The sequence below is a fragment of the Lampetra fluviatilis genome, chromosome 33 (assembly GCF_964198595.1).
Source record: "Lampetra fluviatilis chromosome 33, kcLamFluv1.1, whole genome shotgun sequence".
In the NCBI taxonomy this organism is placed as follows: domain Eukaryota; kingdom Metazoa; phylum Chordata; class Hyperoartia; order Petromyzontiformes; family Petromyzontidae; genus Lampetra; species Lampetra fluviatilis.
The window spans coordinates 8,703,306-8,726,483 of record NC_136307.1 but is presented as its reverse complement, the minus strand read 5'-3'; the positions used below and the strand labels follow the sequence as shown (position 1 = coordinate 8,726,483).

The 23,178-nt window shown below is 49.0% G+C and overlaps 1 protein-coding gene across 1 annotated transcript; it reads right to left on the bottom strand.

The window, feature by feature from the left end:
* Positions 1-11: 11 nt before the first annotated feature.
* Positions 12-22,596, bottom strand: GNPAT (glyceronephosphate O-acyltransferase). Its single transcript, XM_078872050.1, has 17 exons — positions 22,346-22,596; positions 17,006-17,209; positions 15,941-16,117; positions 14,260-14,389; positions 13,316-13,443; positions 12,284-12,359; positions 11,676-11,827; positions 10,600-10,730; positions 10,111-10,247; positions 7,978-8,064; positions 6,629-6,919; positions 5,279-5,358; positions 4,374-4,520; positions 3,687-3,789; positions 2,860-2,953; positions 2,292-2,350; positions 12-1,624 (listed from the first exon to the last, which is right to left on the bottom strand). Exons 2-17 carry the CDS (start codon positions 17,192-17,194, stop codon positions 1,581-1,583), a joined length of 2,025 nt encoding a protein of 674 aa, XP_078728176.1. The 5' UTR covers positions 17,195-17,209; positions 22,346-22,596; the 3' UTR covers positions 12-1,580.
* Positions 22,597-23,178: the final 582 nt, after the last annotated feature.

The window sequence follows — 23,178 nt, the reverse complement described above, 5'->3', positions numbered from 1 at the left end:
TAAATCAAGCATGTTAAGCGTGTACAATTGTTTTGCAGTTAACATTAAAACACTGTTAATGTACATGTGTTATACACAGATTTTAAATTTGCAAACGTCTTGCTTAAAAAAACTGAAAGCCTTATCAATGTAGCCAGCCTCCTTTAAATGAGCATTGTGCAAAATGTGTGTCTTGTTAAATGTTTAAGATTACTACTTGTGTTTTGTTTACATTAAAAAATTACATGAATAAAATGTTTTTGACTTTAATATCGTGCCATTTGTTTCATTTATTTACGATACTCTTATTTAAATCCCAGAAAACCTTTAAAAATAATGTCTCAATGGATTTCTTAACTGGTTTGAAAGGCTTCTTTATAGCAAAAATCCGCTGTACCGCATTAAAATATCCATCTTACAGGCCAAAGTACACACTCAAGCATTTAACATGAATCAAAAACAGATTTTTTTTTTCATTCAAGCTCTGTATCAGACGGACAATTTACATTTTGCAACATTTAGCAAAAAGAAATCCCTTCCAAGCCCTCACCCTCCGAAAAAGGGGAAAAGAGTTCTGAAAACGTCAGCGAAGTGTTAACGACATAGCAGCAAAGCATTATAAGATGTGCACGCAAGTAACTGGTAGAGCTTGTCAATCTGTTTGCCCGTCAGTCACGATCAAAACAATTAAGCACGATGACCGTACTTGAACAAAAAAGCTTCGGCATGGTAGCATAAAAACCGGCGACGACGCGGTGAATTTTGATGCAACGTCTCGATTAATTGTCACCATTCAGGGTCACAATGTAACTTACAAATTACTTGTCCATTTTAGTGCATGTGCAATCTATAGTGGTTATGAATCTATAGAGTAATTCACTTGCTACACTTACTTGAACCGGTTTTTATCACGGGTGGCTTAAATCCCAGAATTAAAACCAGGATTCTCAGCGGGTTTCTCCGATTCCTGAGCCACCCGGCCACCTCACCGGTGATTTAATTTAATCGGCGAATTTCCACATTTCTAATAATCACCATTAGACATCTCCGCGTTGCCCTTGGGCCATTCAATTGCTACTTGTGTCATGATATTGACATGACATTTCATAGACCAGAGGGTTACGACACAAGCATCTGTCAGATGGGCACAAGTTACTGCTCCTGTACTGAGTCGTTCCTACCCAGCCTAGAGAGGACTAATTCAGCTTCTTAGGCCGATGGAAATGTGCAAGGCACCCAGTGATATTAACTGTGCAACAACCCTCACCGTTATCGTTCACCCCAAAACAAAACCACCAGCAGCAGCACCAGAGTTCGTGTGAGATGGCCCCAGCGGCTCAAGAGGTGAGAGCACAAAGCCAGCTCGACTGTGGCCTGCCACCACTAATCACCACTGCCGCCCACCACAACCACCACCGATACCACCATCAATCCTACCACCACCGTCAACAGCCACCACCAACACCTCCACCAACACCTTCACAACCACCACTATGGCAAGCAAAATGTGCATGAACGCTCCACAGTACTCAACACTGTGCCAAGCTCTTCATTTGTGCGTAAACGGGCTTTCTTTCTGCGAGACGATCATTGACAAGTCTTCAGAGGCGTGGCTGCAATTGGCTGTGAGTGGGTTGTAAGGTCGCTGAAAGAAATGGAAAAACAAATATTACTGTACATAAACTTCTAAACGTTACAAAATACACCTTCCCGACGCCTGTTTATCGGCAACGTGTCATGAAATGAAGAATCCATTTGAATTTTTGTTCAGAGCAGTCGCAACCCATGGGTTAGAGAAGGGCTCTAAAATAGATTTTGCACAGGGCTTCTTCCAGAAAAATGACAATAGCCGGCTCACTTTCCCACACACTACTTGAGATCGGCATTTGATGGCCACAAGCTGACATTTGTCTTTATTCTAGGAGCTGCAATGTAGCCAAATGAAGCACAACATTGATTTTAACACAGGGTATTATTGTGTGTGAGCAGTCGTTAATGACTGGGCTGAGAAAATCAACTCGCCACACTTGAGAAACTGGTTTAATTACGAGCGACTGAAACCTGGACGCGGACCCATTGACCTGAGCAGTGCAAACTCAGTGGCTCCAACCTCTGAGCCACTCGGTCACGATGCACAAACTCATTCTAAACACGTACACAGATTAATCGAATGCTATTGAACACAGTATTATTTGTTGTCCTTCCACCGGTTAAGCATGGTTGGCTATGTACGGTGCAAAAGAAGTACAACATACATATTCGATCTAAGATATATTTACAAACCAGTCTGAATGAATCGCGCACACACTTACCTATCGATTTGGCCACTTTTTCCATCTGCTCGGTGATATTGTACTGCACCCCTTCTTTCCTGAACATAAAAGAGCAACGTGAAAAAAATCTCACCACAACCACCGTAACACAGCTTCGGCATGGAGAAATGTGCAATGCAATTGGCAAAAACAAAACGAAAAAATTTTGATTTATTTTCATTTATTATTTTATAATTTTTTACCTACTTGACTTTACCGAAAAAACCTAAGAGTAGGACGAAAAGGAACATTCGCCAGCACGGGAATGGGTCACAATGTTGTAATTACTAGCGAAACGTCGTACTCAGATTGTAAATGTCGTGGCTTGGCTCTCCAACACACCGGTTAGTGCTGAACTCGTGACAAATTGGCACGTTCTGTTTACGTGACAACCCTTACTAGTTGGCTGTGTTGGGTGGTGGCGGGTTTAATGACACATTTCTATATTTACGCGAACTAACCCAAAAAATTAAAACTTCTATTATGGATGATATTGGTCGCGAAAGCGTACGTGTTAAACAGCGCTAGGGAGGGTTTTGCGCAAAATCGTTGCCGTGTGTGCGCTCACCCTCTCGTCCTGCTCAGAGCCTTCAGTCGAACCAGGGCCGACAGGATGTTCTTCTGCAGGTTGCTGGACAGAGCCTCGTACTCCAAGAGTTCACCTGTTGTCAACAGGACACGCAGACAGCGACAACAATTTCCATTTCACCGTTGTTTAAATGCTGTTAGAAAAAACGATTTACATGTATGTTGAACTTCTTTCGCACCATACGTAGCCAACTATACATGGCCAATCACTTGATCACACTGCTGGATAAGAGCCCCCTGCATGCTGTGCAGGTCATGGGGATTAATTGACCATGCTTCTTCAGCAAGCTGGTCAGTGCAGGTTGGTGAATGTGTGAGAAGCAAAGACGTGGGTGCTTTGACGTACGGAAACAATGGGTTTTGCTGCACTGTTCTTTACCGCCCACAATGTCGCCCCGAAACATATAACACCTGGTATGCATGGTATTCACCCATCCAACTACTATCTAGGCTAAGGCCTTGCTTTGGTTCGGAGATATCTGACAACACTCGGTGGATTCTGGAAAATTCGGTCATAGACAACTTCAGCATAATAATAATAAACAATCTATTCCCGTAGGTGTCGTATTCGACCCGTGTACCTTAAAGTGTAAGAGTCGATTCGAATTTACATATCTCTAATTCATTACTAATTAGCATAGAGCGGCCGGCCCAGGCGCTGGTGCGAGAAATGAAATTGGGCTCCCTGTTCCCATATCATTCTCTCCGTCTTCGTAGTCCGGTGCCACGGCCGCCACCTGGGCCCGTGGCCTCCACTGCAGTCGTACCGCCTGCACACTCGATAGCCACACCACTGGCGTGCGGCACCTGTGAGGATGAGCTGCATGGTGTGGTTCTGGAGGTCGGCGAGCAGTCGGCCCTCCGCGTGCGCGCTGCCGCTCTCCAGCGTCAGCAGGTACCGGCACACCACCTGTGCCGACCACGTGGCAACGGGGGACGACAGGGGTCAGGAGGTCATCGCATCAAAGCAGTGGAGGTGGCCGGGTGTTGACGCCCTTATCCCCCTCCCCCCCCAATCTCCCACCTGGAGTCTATGGTACAAAAACGACTGACTCTGGAGAAAGCCACCAGCGCTGGGGATGCTTAAGCGTAACGTTATGATAAATTGCGTAACGTTTGATCAATGAAATAAAATTAACATAGGAGGTAGCCAGGGTGGCTCAATGTTCGCTGGACAGAGTGCAGAGTTGGCATGGCTGGGTTTGATGCCAGCAAACCGCACACGCTAAGGCTGGGTTCTCAACAACAACGTGAATTTTTATTGTGCACCCGCAATGTGACAAGCCTCTCATAATCACAGTTATCCAGCCAAGGGGAACCCGCCAGTAGCAGCCGTCGCTGTACAGCACTTGGTGAACAACACAGCGCCGGTGGCGCAATGGACATTCGTCCGCAAGCGCGCAAGTTTTCACAATTAAATAACTTTTTTTGTTAACGGGGCGATTCCTGGAGGGTGCCCCGCAGCACATCGACGCGTGAGCGAGCGCCGCCCACCTGGTAGGCGACGTGGAATGGGCGGAAGGCGTCGCGCAGGAACCGCGCCACCCTGGCGCCGGCGTCGGTGTCGGCGAGCGCCAGGGAGCCGGCCGAGTCCACCAGTGCCGCACAGCGCAGCAGCAGCGCCACCCCCTCCTCCATGTCCTGCGCGTTGTCGTGGGGGGGAGGGGGGGGCAGCAGGGGGGGTGGCGGAGAGTTGGGAGGGGGCGGGGGTGGAGGACGTTGGATTGGGGAAGAGGGGGGGGACAGGATCTGTTGAGATATCACTCACCACAGCCGCTTTGCCAAGCCACTGCAGGATGAGGGCCCGCCCACGCTTCACCATGCTCGGGAGCAGAGAAGTAGGGTAGAGCGATGGCTTTTGCTGCGAAGCTCTCCATGCTGCCCTCTACATAGCCCCGCAACCTATAATAACTATTGTGCATGGCAATCGCCCAATTTAGCTGTGAACAAGGGCAAACCCTGGCTTAGCTTCGGAAATGGTCTCAGGCTTTAATTGGCCCTTAATCACAATAACAACAATAAACATGCACGTCCCGTTTGTCAATGCACCGCGAGATGAGGGCCTCCCCACGCTGTGCGGGTCGTGGGGGTGGTCTCCTGCCCCCTGCTGGGGTGCGCTGCACATGGAGGGTTCGGTGGTACTTATTTTATCGACCCTGGAGGTATGATTAGCACGGTTGGCTAAGTACGGTGCGAAATAAGTTCAACATGCATACAACTCGTAACCTTACAATTGAGAGCTCCTCGCTCAACACCCGGCCGGAGAGAATTGGGAGAAAAATGGCAAAGAATTATTGTGATAAAAAAAAGAGAACACCCCCCCCCAATGCAAAATATTCAAAGCAACTCTACGATAGAAAAAAAACACACGAGGTCGTCGCGCCTTTCCTGCCGGGTACCTTGATCTCGTTGTTCGGCACGAAGATGAAGTCGTCCTCAAACAGCTTCAGCAAGAAGCAGAAATGTGAGTAGATGATGTCTGAGAGGAACGCGCACGCACGTCACCGCCTGCTCAGTCACTGCGTTGACAACCGTTGACACGTCCCCCTCGCTTCACCCAGTTGTGACCCGAAACTAAAGCGATGTTATTTAACCAGGTTAAGCCCACTGAGCGACCTAGCCACAGATGAAAGCTCAACATCGAAGTGAAACTATTAAACAATACAAAATATATATATATTTTACCACATAAGGCCCACTGAGCTATGTAGCTGTTTTTCAGAAGCGGCCTGGCCACAAATGATAGCCCAACGAAGTGGCTTATCACGTAGAAATGTATAGCAGCCAAATAGTCAAAACGCATGTTGGTTCTAAATGAGGGAAAAACCGGAGAGAATGCGCAAACTCCAAATATACAGGCATCAGGGTCGGGATCGAACCCACGACCTCCTGTAAACCAGTTGAGGTGGTGAACATATCGCCACCGCGGCGCGCCTGATATAATCGCCCCTGAAGTGGCTGATATCATCACCACATGTGGAAGTTTATAGCAGCAGCCAAATTAAACGCATGTTGATTCTAAATGTGGAGGAGGAACCCAGAGAACAATCCATGCGACCACCACGGGGAGAGAGAGAATACGTGGACTCCAAATATACAATAGGCATCGCCAGGGTCCAGGATTGAACCCAGGTCAGCATGCAAAGCAGGCGCGGTGCGGCACCCATTCCAGGTAAGAGTGTATCGATGCATCGATTAATACTGATTCTTAAGCTCACGATGTACGCATCAACATGTGTTTGTAAGAATTCATGTTTTTTAAATTGTAATTCTTGTGGTTGGAAAACAGCGGTGCAGTGGCTAGCACATTGCACTATGAACCCAGCCAGCCGAGTCTGAATTCTGGCCATGGGCAACACCAGTTGCAAACACATATCGATAGCACAAATCAGCATTGAGGTTGTGGTCATCTCCTATTTGCAGGCTTGAGCCTGTGGTGGACATTCCACATTCCTATGGTGGGGGGGGGGGGGGGGCGAGTCCATAGCTATCCCTAGGACAACCACTGTTGTTGAGAAGTCAACCACTGTTGACTGCCAGACAAAAAGTGGTACTTCGTTTTATCGACCCCGGAGGTATATGAGATTTGAACTCACAACCTTCCAATTGCGAGCTGCTTGCTCAACCGCTGAGTCACCCGGCCGGATCAAATTTGGGAGAAAAACGGCAAAAAAAATTATCATGATAAGTAAAAAAACACAATACAAATATAAAAAAAGCAACTGTACAATAAGAAGAGGCCGTCGTACCTTTTCTGCTGCCGGGTGCCGCGTGGCAGGCCATGACAACGAAGGCCGGGCGCACGAGCAGGTGGAGCACGTGGTTGCGGTAGGCGGAGCACATGAGTGCCACGCATGCGCGCGCCAGCGCCGCGTCGCCATCACGGGGCGGCGCCTGGCACGGCCACGCCAACCGCACGACCTCCGACCCTGCACGGGCGTCGCCACCGTCGTCACCGTCGCCGCCGCGACGCAGCGTGCTCGCGATGTTCCCGTGCAGCTTGACGCTATCCCGCACCACCGCCTCCAGCGGCTGTCCCTCTGCAAGAAGACGGCAAACAACCTCCTCCGTGACCCGCGTGGCTTTGGTCATCGGGGCCTTCGTTCAGTTTGGGGACTGATTTGATCGCGCGTGTGTATGTTTGCGTGTATGTTTGTGTGTATGTTTGTGTGTATGTATGTTTTTGTGTGCACATAGTGGGGAGCGGCAGTGCTATGGTTAGCGCGCTGCGCGACAAACCCGGCAACGTCAGTGACGATTATCAGAATCGGTCCTGGGCCTCTCCTAGGTCGATTCAGCCTCAAATGAGTACCTGGTGTGGTGTGTAAACATCCATGCTCAATCCTCTAATGCTAGACCAAGGCCTCCCCAATCTGTCTCCACCTCTCACAGGCCTGCGAAGTAACCAAAATTCCATAGAGCGTCTGCACACAAGCCGATATGAGACGACATATCATTGAACATCGACGTTGGAGCGCAGTGCAATACAATCATGGAGATATAATGACAAAAGTGTCCTTTATTTATCTGCAAAAAGCCTCGCTGAGCCTCTCAGGACAATTTTTCAGGAGGGTCCTGCATTGGGATGTTTTGTCAGTTCCGTAAATGTTTGTGACTTCGTGTGGGAGGAGAGTTGAGTTCCTGGATGAAACCCACACATGAAGAGAACACCTCTCAAAACACCGCAACACTGGATTCAATCCACTGCTGTTCTCCCATTCTCCTGGCCACCTTTTGCATTGCAAGCCTATAATACCTGAAATTACTAGGAGTCTCCCAGCAGGCTCAAGCCTGCTCGGCCTCCGAGCTTTGACAGGATCGGGTGGAATTTCTTTTCCGATTTAAAGCTTTCGTGACCTGCTTGTGTTGTGGCCGAAACGTCGTGAGAATTTTATTATGTTTTATTTTTATTATTTTATTATTTCCCTTCTACGTGACTTTACCGAAGGACCGGGCGGGTTCAGCGTTGACTTGATCGCGATGCCTCACAAGAACTGCGCGTCGGCAAGGTGAGCGACGTCAACCCAAGAGCAGCTACAACGACCACGACAAGAAGTGGAGCGCAAGGGACCAATGCTCAAGAGCCATCCATGCTTACCTGGCCAGTGCAGAAAGGCTCCAAACTTCTCGATGAGGCAACGGAGCCACTGGACCTCAGCCAAAAGTAGAGAGAACTCAATTTCACCTGTGGCTCACACACACACACACACACCCATATATACATACATATGTAGTGTCAGCGATTTAGAGGCAAGGGTTCCCAGGAGGCACCGTCTTTATTAACACCTTCACAAGTTCACGAGTTCGCCCTCGCGCTCTCCCTAGTCGTCTAGCCGAGCCTAAACACAACCCTGACCGCGTAACACCGATGACCGAGACGGCCAGCAACTATCCGTCCGCCCAGTATCTAGCGAAGACGACGAGACGAGTTCACTCCCCAGAACCGGCAGCCACGAGCTCCCGCTCTCAGCTGCTTTTATGCTACCCAGCGCGGCCTGGCTCCGCCCTGGCCACACCTCCCTTCTCGAACCCACGAGCGGGTTCCAGGGGCTTCCAGATGGGGTCTTCCATGACCCTTGCCCTAGTTCCTCCGCCCTGCCGACACACCCGCGTATACGCTCACCGGCGTGTGGACTGCTCGTCCACCGCAGTTGCTGCTGCTGGACAGCAGCTGGCGCTATTACACTACACATGTAATTATACAGTCCCCCCCCCCCCCGTATCGCTAATGTTGACTGTTGGGATCCCCTATATTGAACTGTTTGCGACCACCTTTAGAGGTCGGATTGACACACGAAGGGGTTGGTGTGAACAGGACCATGCCAGGCCGCCGTTGTCTCCCCAATGGCGATGTTTACGCATGGCACCAGGTACTCACTTAAGGCCAAGTCGACCTAGTGGAGGCCCAGGACCGGTTCGGATAATCGTCACTTATGTTGGCCGTGAGGGGGAATGTAGCTCGGGTTGTCGGGTTAGTAGCGCAGTGTGCTAAGCATGGTGCCACCGCTCCCCATACAAAGACAAAGATCCCCCGTATAGCCTTAACAGACTGTAGGGGCAAGTGCTGTTAGCGAGCACCTATGAAGGCCGTAACGGTACACGAGGGGGTGGGTGGCCAGCACCACGCCCGACCGCCTTTGTCTCCCCAGTGGTGATGCTTACACACCGCACCAGGTACTCATTTCAGGCTGAGTCGACCTACGGGAGGCCCAGGACCGGTTAAGATAATCGTCACTGGTGTTGGCCGTGAGCGGGAATCGAACCCGGGTCGCCAGGTTTATAGCGCAGCGCGCTAACCGCTACACTAACGCTCCCCATACACACACACACACACACGTACATACCCACGCACGTATACAAATGTTGCACAAAAGCCGAAAGCTCGGTGGCTAAGCCAGGCACATTTGCATACAAGAGAACACACGCTCTAATCGTTAATATGTACCTGTACGTGCATTGCTCATGGTCTCAATCCAATGGACCCACTGTAGTTTGGCAATCACTCTCAAACGTGTGCTCCAATAGAGTGAGAATAAATTATGATGGCATGGGTAAAGGAATATCAACGGCATGCTTTGGGCACTTTTTCCAAGAGATTAAATGACTCCTTTGGGAACAACGATGGGAGCTCTCCACTCTGCTCCTTTTGCAAAGGAGACCTGGGTAGAAAATATACAAGCAGGGGACTGGGGGGAAAAGCGGAGGCATGGGGTGGGGGGGTAGTGCAGTGCAGGAACTGCTAAACGGTGACGAACTGGGACGAAAAAAATCGACCCAGGCATTTGTAAACATAGCGGGCCCAAATTGTCGTGTGATCTCATTGGCCCATTTGGGCTGGCCCAAAAAACAAATGGGCCAGTGATGGAATGAAGCCTACATATTAGAGGTAATTAAATATTTAAGTAAATAATAAAAAATATCTATTAAAACATATATATTTATATATATTTAATATTATTAAATATAACAAAATATAAAAAAGATATTTAAAAAAAATATTATTGCATTTTTTTACTTGTATTCTGATCACATTTGCAATTTCCTCACAGAGTCTGGCCCACTGGCCCTTGGAATTGACCGGCCCACCAGGCATTTTCCCGGACTGCCCGATGGTCAGTCCGGGCCCTGTCGCTAAAGGCTTGAGAAGCAGTGGGTCACAAACTCGGTTCTCTTCACTCGCTCAAACCACCCTCACGCCGGAAGGCACGGCTCCTCGCCCAGGCTCGCTCACCGTGATGCTGCATGAGGATGCTGGCGATGAGGGCCCAGGGGCTGGCCACCATGCCGTGCTGCTGCGTGCGCACCATATGGTGAGCAATGTCACGCGCAAACACCAGCGTGCTCTCCGGCGGACGTAGGGACAAGTGTCTGCCAGTATGGTAAGGGGGGGGGGGGGAGAACGAGTGTGGTTAAGTGTGGTCAAACTCCTAGAAAAAACTAAAACCCTCTGACCAAGAGGCGCTAGGCGGCCTTCATCCAGCAGTAGATTAACAGAGAGCACCTTACAGTAAGTAGTACATCAAATTACTTCTTGACGCAGCACATATGCCGGTTGCTTTTCGAACGCCACGCCAGAGACGACGACAGCTCGTATCAGGCTCCCGAGATGGGTTTCTCACTCCGCTCAAACACAGGAGTGAATCCGATTGGTTGATGTTTTTATTCGCAGGTGTGAGGGGAGCGTGCGGTGGGGGGGGAGGGTGGTGAGATCGAGGCCCACCTGGGCGTCAAGTTGTAGCTCTTGGAGTCGATGCGGCCATTGGCCAGGGCCTTGAGTGAGACGGGAGCGTGGAAGTAGAGGTGCACGCTGCCGTAGTCCTCCCTGAGCACCGAGCGGGCCTTCAGCAAACCCTGCTCACACAGAGAGAGAGAGAGAGACGACAGCAGAGATTCGCCGAATTAAACCATGGATCTTAATCAATGAGGGTGTATTGAATCGCAAGGGGGAGAAGGGCTGGCAATCGACGTATTCAAATGTACAGGAGCGATTTAACAATGACATCACAAAAATGCCATAATGATGTGCTTAACCATAACTTGAAGTATATGTTTTTAAACAGTAATGATGGGGAGGCCACTACACTTTACTCGGTATTTAGCTACAAGGCAAGGTAGAGTTACGGCCATGAAATTATTCACTCAAGCCACTGCTGATGGAAAAGCCTCAACTACAGAGCCCCACCCCCCTAGAGGATGATTGGCCTCATCTTCCACGCTAACCAGAGGCCCTGGAAGAGGAACCGATACCCACACTCTACCCCATTGCACCCGACCTGCCGACAATAGACTGGGTGCACAGAGGCAGGAGGGGCATTTAAGAAACTTCCAACGTTGTTTCAACTCCCGCGTCGGGAGATGGAATCGAACCGGCGAACCTCTGTAACAGCAAGTCCAGCACCGCTCACCGTTACTCTGCTGCGGCAGCATCCCTTGCCGTCTATTGACGCGCGTTAATTGGGTGGCTGATGCCGCAAGGGTTCTTTGTGAGAAACACTTCAGCATCTGCAACAGTTCCGCTGAGCGATTCCCACGGCCTGGCGCACGGGTTGGGGCGAAACTCTTCTTCTTCTTTCGTATGGATTAATTAAAGATGTAATTTTAGCTTTGTTATCCACTCCATTGTTTGTTCAAAAGCAGAGTGGATCTCGTCCATTCCTCCTTGAAAGGACTGAAGGAACCACTTCCCGACAGGACCAGAGACGTTTGAATTCCCGGGTGGCGTCCACCCGTCAATAGAGGAAAAACCTCCGCCGTGAAATGGCGAGGTGACGCGAATGTCGGTGCCGTGGCCCGTACCGACGTCGACTCCTTGGGCTTGGGAACCCCGAGGAGCTCGCGCGCGTAAAGGGCCTCCTCCAGCAGCCGGTCGTAGCTGATGCTCACGGCCACGGCGTACGTGTCGTACACCTCTCCGCGCAGCATGGGCTCCAGCGCCATGTTCAGCAGGCCTGTCTCACCGCCACCGCAGTTACCGCCGTTACCACCACAGCCAACGACGTTATTACCACTGTTACCAACGTTACCACTACCACCGCCACCACCGTTACCACCATTACCACCATTTCCACCGCCAACACCACCACTATTGCCATCGCCGCCGCCACCACCACCTCCACCACCGCTGCCAACACTACTGCCACCACCGTCACCACAAGGTTAAATCAATCAATCTGTTATTTATATGGTGCACTTCACGTAAATAAAGGCAACTTAGAGTGCTTTACATAAAGTATTATTCAGGAATGCCCAAAACTTAGGCTGCACAAGCGACGAGAAATTTCGTTTAAAATATCAACAGAGCAACGTTACTCCGGGGAATGTAATTTAAACAAATCATAAAAGCTTGCGTTACGGTAAAATCTCATCTCTCTCTCGTCTCATCGGTGCACAAGCAAGGATCTCACCCAGCTTGGGCGGGAGAGACTTGTTTGTGCGACTGCGAGTTCCCTCCAGGAAGAACTCTACAGGGGCATCTCCGTTCTGCACACAGAACAACACCACACGGCAGGCAGAGTCGACATGCCGTGCAGGATTATAGCCGAGTCGGCATGTCACGCTCACGTGAAGTCTCGAGACAAATGTTTTTTTTTCCGTAAGCGTGTTTTATCGTCTTTCGAGAACCCAGAGTACAGTTGGGAATATCAAAAGGAGGGAGGAACAACATGTAAGGGAAAACAGGCCGGGCGTAACGCACCCTCAAATATTGGGGAATTAACGAGGGAAACCGGGCTCACCACCCTGCCATGGTAGGGGCAATGATCAAGAGCAGTGTATTAAGGGGGAGGGAGAAAATGTGGAAAAGGGGAGGAAGAGTGTAACCGAACACAACCCAAAATAAACCAACAAAAACGCGATGTCCAAGTTTGTCAGTTGCGTTATCGCCCAGGAGCGACGGTTATCCCGTGCGTTAGGGAGGGTGGCGTAGTAGTGTCCAGATTCCATCTGAAAGTATTTGACTCTTAAGAATTTGCTGTCACGCTCGGGAAAAAAGAATTGCCCGTGGAAGCGGACACCACAGAGCTACATCTGAGATTCCGTTAAAGTGACCTCTGGCACAAACAGCGCAGCGGAGTCCTTTCCTCCACCTGCTCTGCATACAAGAGTCTGGGACTGCAGAAGAGGATCGCATCGCAGGAATTTGACAATTCGTCGATTCTTTTAGATACAAATTTATTTGTAGGTTCGCAACGCGCGTGTACGCACGCGAAACTGCGTGCGTGAAATTCCACAGGCGTGGGCATTTCTAGTGAAAAACAATGGGATGTAGGGAATAAACGACGAGTAAAGGGAGGCGAGACAGGTGCCCACGGGAGCCCAGGCAGGGCCTGCATTACTATCCCACCCCCTACTGGACATCCGTGAAAAAGAGTCATTAGGCTCATCGTATTTCTCCAGGATAAATCAAGATTCCGATTCTCATGCTATCGTGCTCTCACCCGCAGCACGGCTTGCACGTACTCGCTAAACACAAGCCAGTACAGTGCATTGTTGCCAAACGAGCGACGCATGAAGAAGGCGCCGGCCATTCGCAGCATCTCGCCCACGATCTTCATCCCTTGAAAGTCTGTGGAGGTGATTGGGGAGGGGAAGGAGGGGGGGGGAGAGTGGGTGGGGTACGGATGGATTGTTGCATCGTAAGACTGTGAGAGATGGTGACGGCTCGGCACAAGCCTCAACCAATAATGGATTGATCGATCTTGATTTGAAGCTTTCGTGACTGCAGGAATCCATACTCTTTGGTTCTTTCGGTAAAGTCACGTAGTTAAAAATAAATTAAAATAAAACAAATCACGACGTTTCGATTGCAACACAAGTAATCATCATCAGGTGTGAAAACCACAGAAAATTTTTTTTATAATTTTTTATTTATTTCTAACTACGTGACTTTACCGAAAGAACCAAAGAGAATGGATTGATCGTGGCTCACGGTGGCCTTTAAAAAAATAAAAATCTTGATTTAAGATATCCCTTCTCTTGCACACATGGTTTGCGAACACCGCGCGGTTTGGCGTTATATTTCTGATATGGACTTAACCACACGTGCAGTCCCAGCACGTGTGGTTAACGGACTCGGTGTGACTTGGTGCTCCAGCGTTGATGATGTGCATCACCTGCTAGTGGTACTTGAATGGTGCATGACTTGAATTTTATTATCCTCGAATGTCTTTGCTGCTCAGTGTCTGCAATGTCATTAATTATACGCTGCTGCAACTTTCTTTTCCATTTACTTTTTACACAACAGTCCTCTCACAGCTCTATTCTTGCAAACCAGCGTATGGCCGGAATATCTCTTCTTAAGCTAAGTCTACTCATAGAATAAAATAAAATCAATTCAATCCATAAATGCAACGTTGCACGCCGTGCTTCGTGTGTGCCGTACCCATGCCGGCGGCGATCACCGGCAGTGGCAGATCGTAGGTGTAGAAGATGTAGGACAACATGAGGAAGTCGATGTAGCTGCGGTGGCTTGGCAGCAGCACGACCGGGTACTCCTGCACAGCCTTCTGTATCTGCACACCGGGCAGTGCCGAAGTCAACGCTTTCCACGTCATCCTAACGACACACCACGCAGAGTCTCCTTCCGATGGTGTTCATAGTTTTAGACTAACCAGGTGAGCCAATATCCCAGGAAGCGCCCAAACCGTGTCAGGTCTCGGACGCTTAGCAGGGTTGAGTGGATAGCTCGTGGATGGGACCACGTGTGCCAGAGGGGTCGACACCCAAGGAGATGGAGCGATGAAATCACTTTGTGTGCGGTTTCTCAGTGGATTTCCTCATCGTAGGACCTTAAGGGATGGCAATGGCTTTGGAAGGCCTTTATTCAACCATTAAACAATAATGGCTGATGATGATGATGATGATGTGAAAGACTCAACACAGAAGATCCCTGGGTTTGCACCCTAAATCGCATCCGCGCAAACCATGGCGGATGCGGAAACCTGATGCACAAATCGAAAATTAAAACCTCTCCAATGTGCGACTGTGGTCATTCAGAACAAACCATATACAACATATAACGACGCAATGCCCAATCCACAAAAACAAAGGAGACATCACAGCGATAAACTCCGCTGCTGGTGACGCGGTTGTCTGGCTTGACCACCTGAATGTGAAATTGTTGTTGTTGCTCTGCAACTACATCAGCCAAATAAAAGAAGATGATGATTAAACTTTATATCTTCTCTACAGTTCCCCCATCTCTATTTTCTCGTGTATCTCGCTTCCACCTCACTCATCCGTATATTTCTCTCCGAGCCATATTTCTCGATTGGCTAGAGCTCAGCAGTGCCTCCACGGGTCGTGCCTGTCCCGCGGGTTGCCAGCTGAAGGATCCTGACACACGGCGTGTCCTACACAAGCACGTGCATTGCGATGAGAGTACGTGCGTTTTTTTGTAACCACTCGTAAGAGGGGGTGCCGTAGTGGCGAGATGTTAACTTCCTCGCCCGGTATACAGGGGGTCGTGGGTTCAATCCCAACCCTGACGACGCCTGTATATTTGGAGTGTGCATGTTTTCCCCGTGGTCGCGTGAAATTTTCTCCAGGTCTTCCAGGTGTTCCCTCCCCGTTATGCACCAATATGCATTTAGAGTATTTGGCTGCTGTAAATTTCCACTTGATAAGCCACTTCGTTGAGCTATCATTTGTGGCCAGGATGCTTCTGAAAAAGAGCCATGTAGCTCAGTGGGCTTTATCTCGTCAAATGAAAATAGTTTATCGTTTTATTAGAGTAATATGAGTGTGGTCGTCCGGGATAGGCCACGTGTTGAACATTTCTTGTCCAAATCCTTCGCCGAGTACTGCCAACTGCGGGCATCTTCCAAAGCAATTGAAGAGAAGATGCCCGCCGTAGCGCATGGCAAAAGTTTCAGACAACAAATGCTCAACACGTGGGGCCCCCAAAGCTGGAAGATTCCACGTAAATTGCCACCAGATCCGTTTACGCCGGACGTGGGCGGTGAGCCACCAGTCAAGAGTTGAAGAACCCCACACCGGAGCACGGCGAGGTGGGGATTGGGGGGGGTGGGAGGTGCGATGGCGTCGGCTGAGCCGGTCGGTACCCGTTGCAGCCCTTCCTCGTTAAGCCGCACGCTGCGGAACAGAGCCTTGAAGGTCTTGCTGAGGGTGAGCGCGAACGTGCGGATGATGCACATGCGCTGGTTGTGTCCCATCTCCTCCAGGATGTCGCTCGCTCGCTCCGTGATCACCTCCACGGGCTCCCCGCTCTCTTGAGCCTCCTGCCTCGCAGCGCGTGCATTCGTGTGAAATGTAATTTTTTAAAAGAAAAACAAAGAATCAATCTGGATCTCTCACAGCGAAGTATAACCCTTCGTATTCTTGGTTCTTTCGGTAAAGTCACGTAGAAGGGAAATAATAAAATAATAAAACATTATAAAATAAAATTCTCACGACGTTTCGGCCACAACGCAAGCAGCCGTCCTCAGGTGAAGAAACAGAGCTGTCGGAAAGACATATAGGACGCTGGCTTTCCGACAGCTGTTTCTTCACCTGAGGACGGCTGCTTGCGCTGTGGCCGAAACGTCGTGAGAATTTTATTTTATTATGTTTAATTTTTATTACTTTATTATTTCCCTTCTACGTGACTTTACCGAAAGAACCAAGAATATGAATCCCTGCAGTCACGAAAGCTTTAAATCGAAGTATAACACTTCGTGTTTGAGAACAGCCCGTGGAACAGAACATCGCAAAACTATCTTTGAGATCCCTTCAAGTGCTCCACAAAATCGAGGGCAGTACTTTACCTACCACCCGTTCTGCATACCAGAGTAATACTCGACGTTTGACAGTCAAACGGGTATTTTATTTTAAAGAGCGGGAATTTTAGACAAATTGAGTGCAAAACCAAATTTCACTTCGTACAGTTACTGGTGACTGTGCTGCTTGGATTCGAACCCTGGTTCTCAGCGTGCTCTGACCTCCGTTGCTTTGAAAATTCATATTCCAACGACGGGGACCTTAGCTGTCCATTCAATTACCAATTCACTTCCCCGATTTCGCTTCCCTTGCCGAGTCAATGGCTCGCTCTAACCATCGCTGCCTTGCCCCCTTCTGCACCCGTCCCCTGCAGCCGCCCACCAGTGCCCTGCCGCGGGCTTGCTCCGCACCTGCCGTATGAAGTCCTGCAGGCGCTCCGAGTGGAGCACAGCGCTCTTGAGCGTGGCGGGCGAGCGCGGCGAGTGGTAGCGGTACGACGGGGGGGCGTAGCGGCGCAGCGAGAAGCGCACGTCGCTGGACGCCCGCCGCTCCTCCAGGACATCCTCCATGTCGTCACGTTTGTCCGCTCGCAGCATCATCCTGCCGGGCGCAACCTGGGTGGCACGGCAGAGGCGTGGCGCACCGCATCACACAGCGCGACACACCACATAACACTGTGCGCACATACTCTTTGGTTCTTTCGGTAAAGTCACGTGGGTAGAAAAATAATAAATCACGACGTTTCGATCGCAACACAAGCAATCGTCAACAGGTGGGACTACCACAGCAAGAAAAAACTGCACACAGCTGTACCCCGTTGCACCCTGCTGCACACCGCTGCACTATGATGTACCCCGCTGCGCCCCGCTGCACAACGCTGCACACCACTGCACTATGCGGCATAATGCTGCACCCTGCCGCACGCCGCTGCACGGCGATGCACCCAACTGCAGAACGCGGCACACCGATGCACAACGCTGCATCCAGCTGCCCCCCTTCTGCACACCGCGGTGCAACATGGCACAGGGCAGACGAGAGTAAAGACTTTTTTTCTACCGCGATGCAATCCAGAGGTGGCCGGTTTGATGCGATCACACGGCGCGGAAATTGAAACGGTGGTGTGAGTTTTTCAATTACCCCCCCCCCCGACTCCGTCCATCCAGCAGCTCTTGTGTAGTTGGGTAAAGCGTGGGTACTCTCACCTCTTTTCCAAGATACCTGGAAAGAGTGTGAGAGTCGGCCAAAATACGCACGAAGCCCTACCGCGAGCAGTATTGAGCATATTCTTGGTTCTTTCGGTAAAGTCACGTAGAAGGGAAATAATAAAATAATAAAAATAAAACAATTAAATTCTCACGACGTTTCAACTTTGAAAAAAAAAATCTAATTTTCTTGCTGTGGTTTTCACACCTGATGGTGATTGATTGTGTTGCAATCGAAACGTCGTGAAAATTGTATTGTTTTATTTTTATTATTTTATTATTTCCCTTCTACGTGACTTTACCGATAGAACCAAGAATATGAATCCTTGCAGTCACGAAAGCTTTAAATCGAAATTCAGTATTGAGCAAGCAATTACAGTGCTGGGCCTTTACATTTTACTGCGATGCTCCTGGTAAATGAAACGACAATGTACGCACGAAAAGCACTTTTGTTAATCCACTGCTGGATGAGAGCTTCCCCACGCCCCGTGCGGGTCCTGGGGGGATCGTTTGACGACACTTTACCACAGTGGTCAATGCGAGAAGGTGGGGATGAAAGATGCAACAGTGGATTTAGCCTTACTGCCCACACCATAGCACTACTGTAAGTACAGTACTGTCTTTTTTTCAAGTGGCCTTTTAAATATATATGTACAGTACATCAATCAAATTGCCAATACCGCTTGCTCTGTAATCTTGTAACCAAAATCTCAACAAGTGGTGTTCATCTCCCGTGTATTTTACCTGCATTACATACAGACCCTGTGGATTATATTGTAATGATAAACCCACCACAATCCCCTTTGACACTTCAGAAATATTTGCACACACCGAGCAAAAAAAACTAATGTTTTGACTTTCCGCCAAGGTTCCACGTAAATTATCACAGGGTCCACAAAGTTCAATGTGGTCAGCATGGCATGTATACGCAATCTCGAAATACCATCATCATGCAAGTGCTCCCAATGTCAATTGTCTAATTCCCTTACTTTATTCAAGCATCTGCTGTAGGTGTGCAATGTATGGCACGATCGAGGGCAAGCAGTTGCGATTTCACGGGGTCAAATCAATGTAATATCGGAACAATTTCAAGATCTCATTCATGGTCTTCAATATCCTCCGTGAACTTGTTCTCACTCATCTCATTCTACTCCCCTCCACGCACTCTCCCACCTCTCATCTCACTCTACTCCCCGCCACAGTACCCAGTGTGACCCCACCATGCATACGAGAGGATAACACTAAAACACTTGCTGTGCCGCCATCTCCTTGGCCAGCTTGCAGCCCAGAAAATGTGCAAATCTCACACATCTGGACGTGAAGCACCAACCCATACGTCCAAAGTGCAGGATTGCCGGCGAGCGCCACCATCATCACGCCAAGGCTCAACGTCAGCAAAGCCAGTGATCTGCCTTTATCCAGAAGACAAAGTTCATTTTGCTGTCAGCAAAGCGATACCAACCGCTATCTATAACCACTGGCGCATGGCCAGTCACTGCTGGTATGCCGGTTAACAGTCCTTCACGGTGCAAACATAGCTCTTCATGTAAAAAAAACCGAGCTTCTAAATATAATTGGCCAAACATCCCAATGCAGAACAATCCTGAGAACAAGTACTCATTGAATGGGTAAATAACGTACCGTATAAAGTTATTATTTTCAATAAGCCAAGCGGTGGCGCTGTGGTTTGTGCACTCAGCTTTGAACCTGGCCATCTGAGTTCGATTCCCAGCCACAGCAGATTCTTTATTTATCCTGGAGAAATCCGATGAGCTATGAAGCTCTTTTTCACAGATGTCCATTTTCACAAGTGGGCATTATTATTAATACCTTTGTTGTTAAATATAGCCAAGTGCAGCTTACAATATTCTATGTTTAATTTCAACGTATATTTTCAGCTTCTGGTTGATACAATGCTGGATGAAGTCTCCCCATGCTCTGAAGGTAATGGGGGTTGTTTGACCAAACTTCACCATGAATATCAGTGCAGGTCGGCAAGGGGTGGCACCCAGGAAGATTCAGACATCACTCATCACTGAGGTCAGCCATGGCTGGGAATCAAACTAGGCTCACTGGTTCGAAAAGTCCTCTGTGTAATCACGAAATATAGACTAGCATTGCAGAACATTTATGTCCAGTTAACGAACCAGTGGCCAAATAAACCACGATGAACCCCATCTCAAAAGCGAAGCGGGATTGAGTATTTGCACGAACGACTAACTACCCTGCATCGCAGGTGCTGTAGGTTGCTGATCGACAAGGGGATGGGCAGCAAAAGGCTACGTCACAAACCAGCTATACCAAACCAGTTATATAATGTAGCACTGTGTTTCTAGACTCCCAGATCTCTCCCTGCCTTCACCACTCCCTGCTGACCATCACGGTGCAGTTTGCTGAAGGTTATTCGCTTCGCTTGGTCAAATAACTGCCACGACTAACGCAAGGCGTGGGGAGGGCGGCCCTCAGCTATTGACCGCAAGCACAGTTGGCTATGTACAGTGCGAAAGAAGTTCAACGAACGTGTATACAACCGTGGAGACTGAATGCAGGCGTCTTTATTCTGTGGCTGTGTGTCTTTTTCTCCCGTGTTTGCGTGCGACAGGATTCGTGTATGTGTGTGTGTGTCTCTTATGTCCGTGCTGCTCTGTAATACCATCACCCCGTGAGCTGTCCTCTCACACCGACACACAAAGGTTGAGCTCCTCTGATACAAACTTCTGAAGTGAACATGAAACTAAAAATTATTTTTTATTTTACCAGGTAAGGCTCACTGAGCTATGAAACTAAAATGAACTAAAAAAACTAGTTTTATTTTACCAGGTAGGCCCACCGAGCTATGAAACTAAAAATGAACTAAAAACTAGTTTTATTTTACCAGGTAAGGCTCACTGAGCTATGAAACTAAAAATGAACTAAAAACTAGTTTTATTTTACCAGGTAGGCCCACTGAGCTATGAAACAAAAAATGAACTAAAAACTAGTTTTATTTTTACCAGGTAAGGCGCACTGAGCTATGAAACTAAAAATGAACTAAAAACTAGTTTTATTTTACCAGGTAAGGCCCACTGAGCTATAAAACTAAAAATGAACTAAAAACTAGTTGTATTTTACCAGGTAAGGCCCACTGAGCTATGTAGAATAGCTATTTTTTAGACGCGACCTGGCCACAAATGATAGCTCAAGTGGCTACGTGGACATGTTTTGCAGCCAAACACTCCACAGGCATGCTGTCTCTAAATGTGGAGGGGGGGAAACTGGAGGACCCGGAAAAAAGTCCACACAACAAACTGAGAAAACATGCAAACTCCAAATATACAGCAGCAGGCGTCAGGGTCGGGATCAGAAACCCACGACCTCCCGTATAGCAGGCGAGGTAGTTAACATCTCGCCACTGTGGCACCCATGACTTCCACGATGTGTAAGCTTACCCTGTTTCTTGGCAAGGAGGCTTTGTGCGATACTTTGTGTCGCCTCGCTCTGACTTAGAAGTCAAAGCAAGCCGCCACTGTTTTGCACACACACACACAGCCCTTGTCAATGGGCATGTTGTCTCACAGAATAATCTGGGCTATTCAGATGCGTCCTGAGTTGGGAAAGTTTGCGAAGCCCGTTGTTCTAGAGATAATTAAAGCAGCTAGACAGATCTGTATGTTGAACTTCTTTCGCACCGTACGTCGCCGACTGTGCTAATCAGATCTCCTGAGTCTCGACGCATTCAGGAGCTCCATCCAGTAGACTCTGGATGGTTGAAGGGGGCTTTGACAAGATAGCAAATGTTGATTTAAAGCTTTCGTGACTGCAGGGATTCATATTTTTGGTTCTATCGGTAAAGTCACGTAGAAGGGAAATAATAAAATAATATAAATATAAAAAATATAAAAAAAATTCTCACGACGTTTCGACTGCAACACAAGCAATCATCAGGTGTGAAATCCACAGTAAGAAAATGTTAATTTTTATATTATTTTATTATTTCCCTTCTACGTGACTTTACCGAAAGAACCAAGAATATAAGATAGCAAATGTCGTGATTAACTCAGCCCCAACCTGCTACCCTCACCACCACCATCACCACCACCACCAACCACACTCACCAACCACGCCACCACCGCCCCTAAGTCAACGCGGTGGCGTTGAGAGTGACACACGCAAAGTGTTGTGTGGTGCGGTGTGTACGTGTGTGTGTGTTAATGTGGACGCGTCGTGCGAATGGGTCACGCGTGGCGGGGTTCGTGGTGGTGTGCGCGTTGCCTGCTCGTGTGGCGTTTGTCATGCACGCGCGCGTCAACTGAACGTGCACATGCATGCGTCGCTTGAAGAATACACCACGTGCTTTGCCGTGTCACGACGTGTCAAGCGCACAGCGTGCGTGGGGTTGTTGAAGGTGCCACGGTGACACGTGCACGCGGCATCATGTTTAACTTGTCGTAAGAATGTGTCATGCGTGTAGCTGCTGCTGCTGCCTCACACCCTCGCCCCCAACAAGAGCGAGGAAGCCGTGGGCCAAAGAAGTAGCAACTCACCCAAAGTGGTGAAGTAGCAACTCACCTTAAGTGCTGGGTGGGGGGTACAGCAAGGATCGGGGCTTCAGTGGTGTCCACGGCCGATCAGACGGCAGCAGCAGCAGGAGCAGCAACGGGAAAAGCGGCTGGAGCAGCTGGAGCAGCAGCAAGAGGAGGAGCTGGAGCAGCAGCAGCGGCAGCAGGAGCAGCAGCGGCAGCAGCAGGAGCAGCAGCAATAGCAGCAGCGATCGCTCCACGCCTGCCCGCCGCCATGCCTGGCCCTGACCCCACCCACACCACCCCACCCTACGTCACAGGGAGACTCCCACCCCACGTCACAGGGAGAGAGGGGGGGCCACGTGGATTATTGTTGGGCTCGGGATTCAAAGTTACCGACTGTGGTGGGGGGGGGGTTGGAGATAGGAATGGAAGTCAGCATGGCTGTCATCCCCTTATTACAGACCCAATTCGGACTTTATTGGTCAACCCCGTGTCCCTTATACATCTCAACGTTCATCCTGCAAAGTTTCATCGCAAGGGAGAAACACAAATAGACAAACAAAAAATGTTGCCCGGTATTGAAATGGCTGTACGGCGTATGGACCTGAAAACTTGATTTCCCTGTACAAAAATACGGGTAAACCATATGGATTGATTGGTATGAGTTAAGTTAAAAGGTTTGGACTTGAGTAAAGTTAGGGCTGGGGTTTAGACCCAGAGGGTTAGAGATAGGAATGGAAGTTGGGGGTTAAGGCTTGGGCCATGAGTAAAGTTAGGACTGGGGTTAGGTTGTATTGGACTAAGGTTAGGGTTTTGGTCATGGCTAAAGTTGGTACAGTACTGGAGTTTGGTTCACAGGGATGAGATAGGACTGAAATT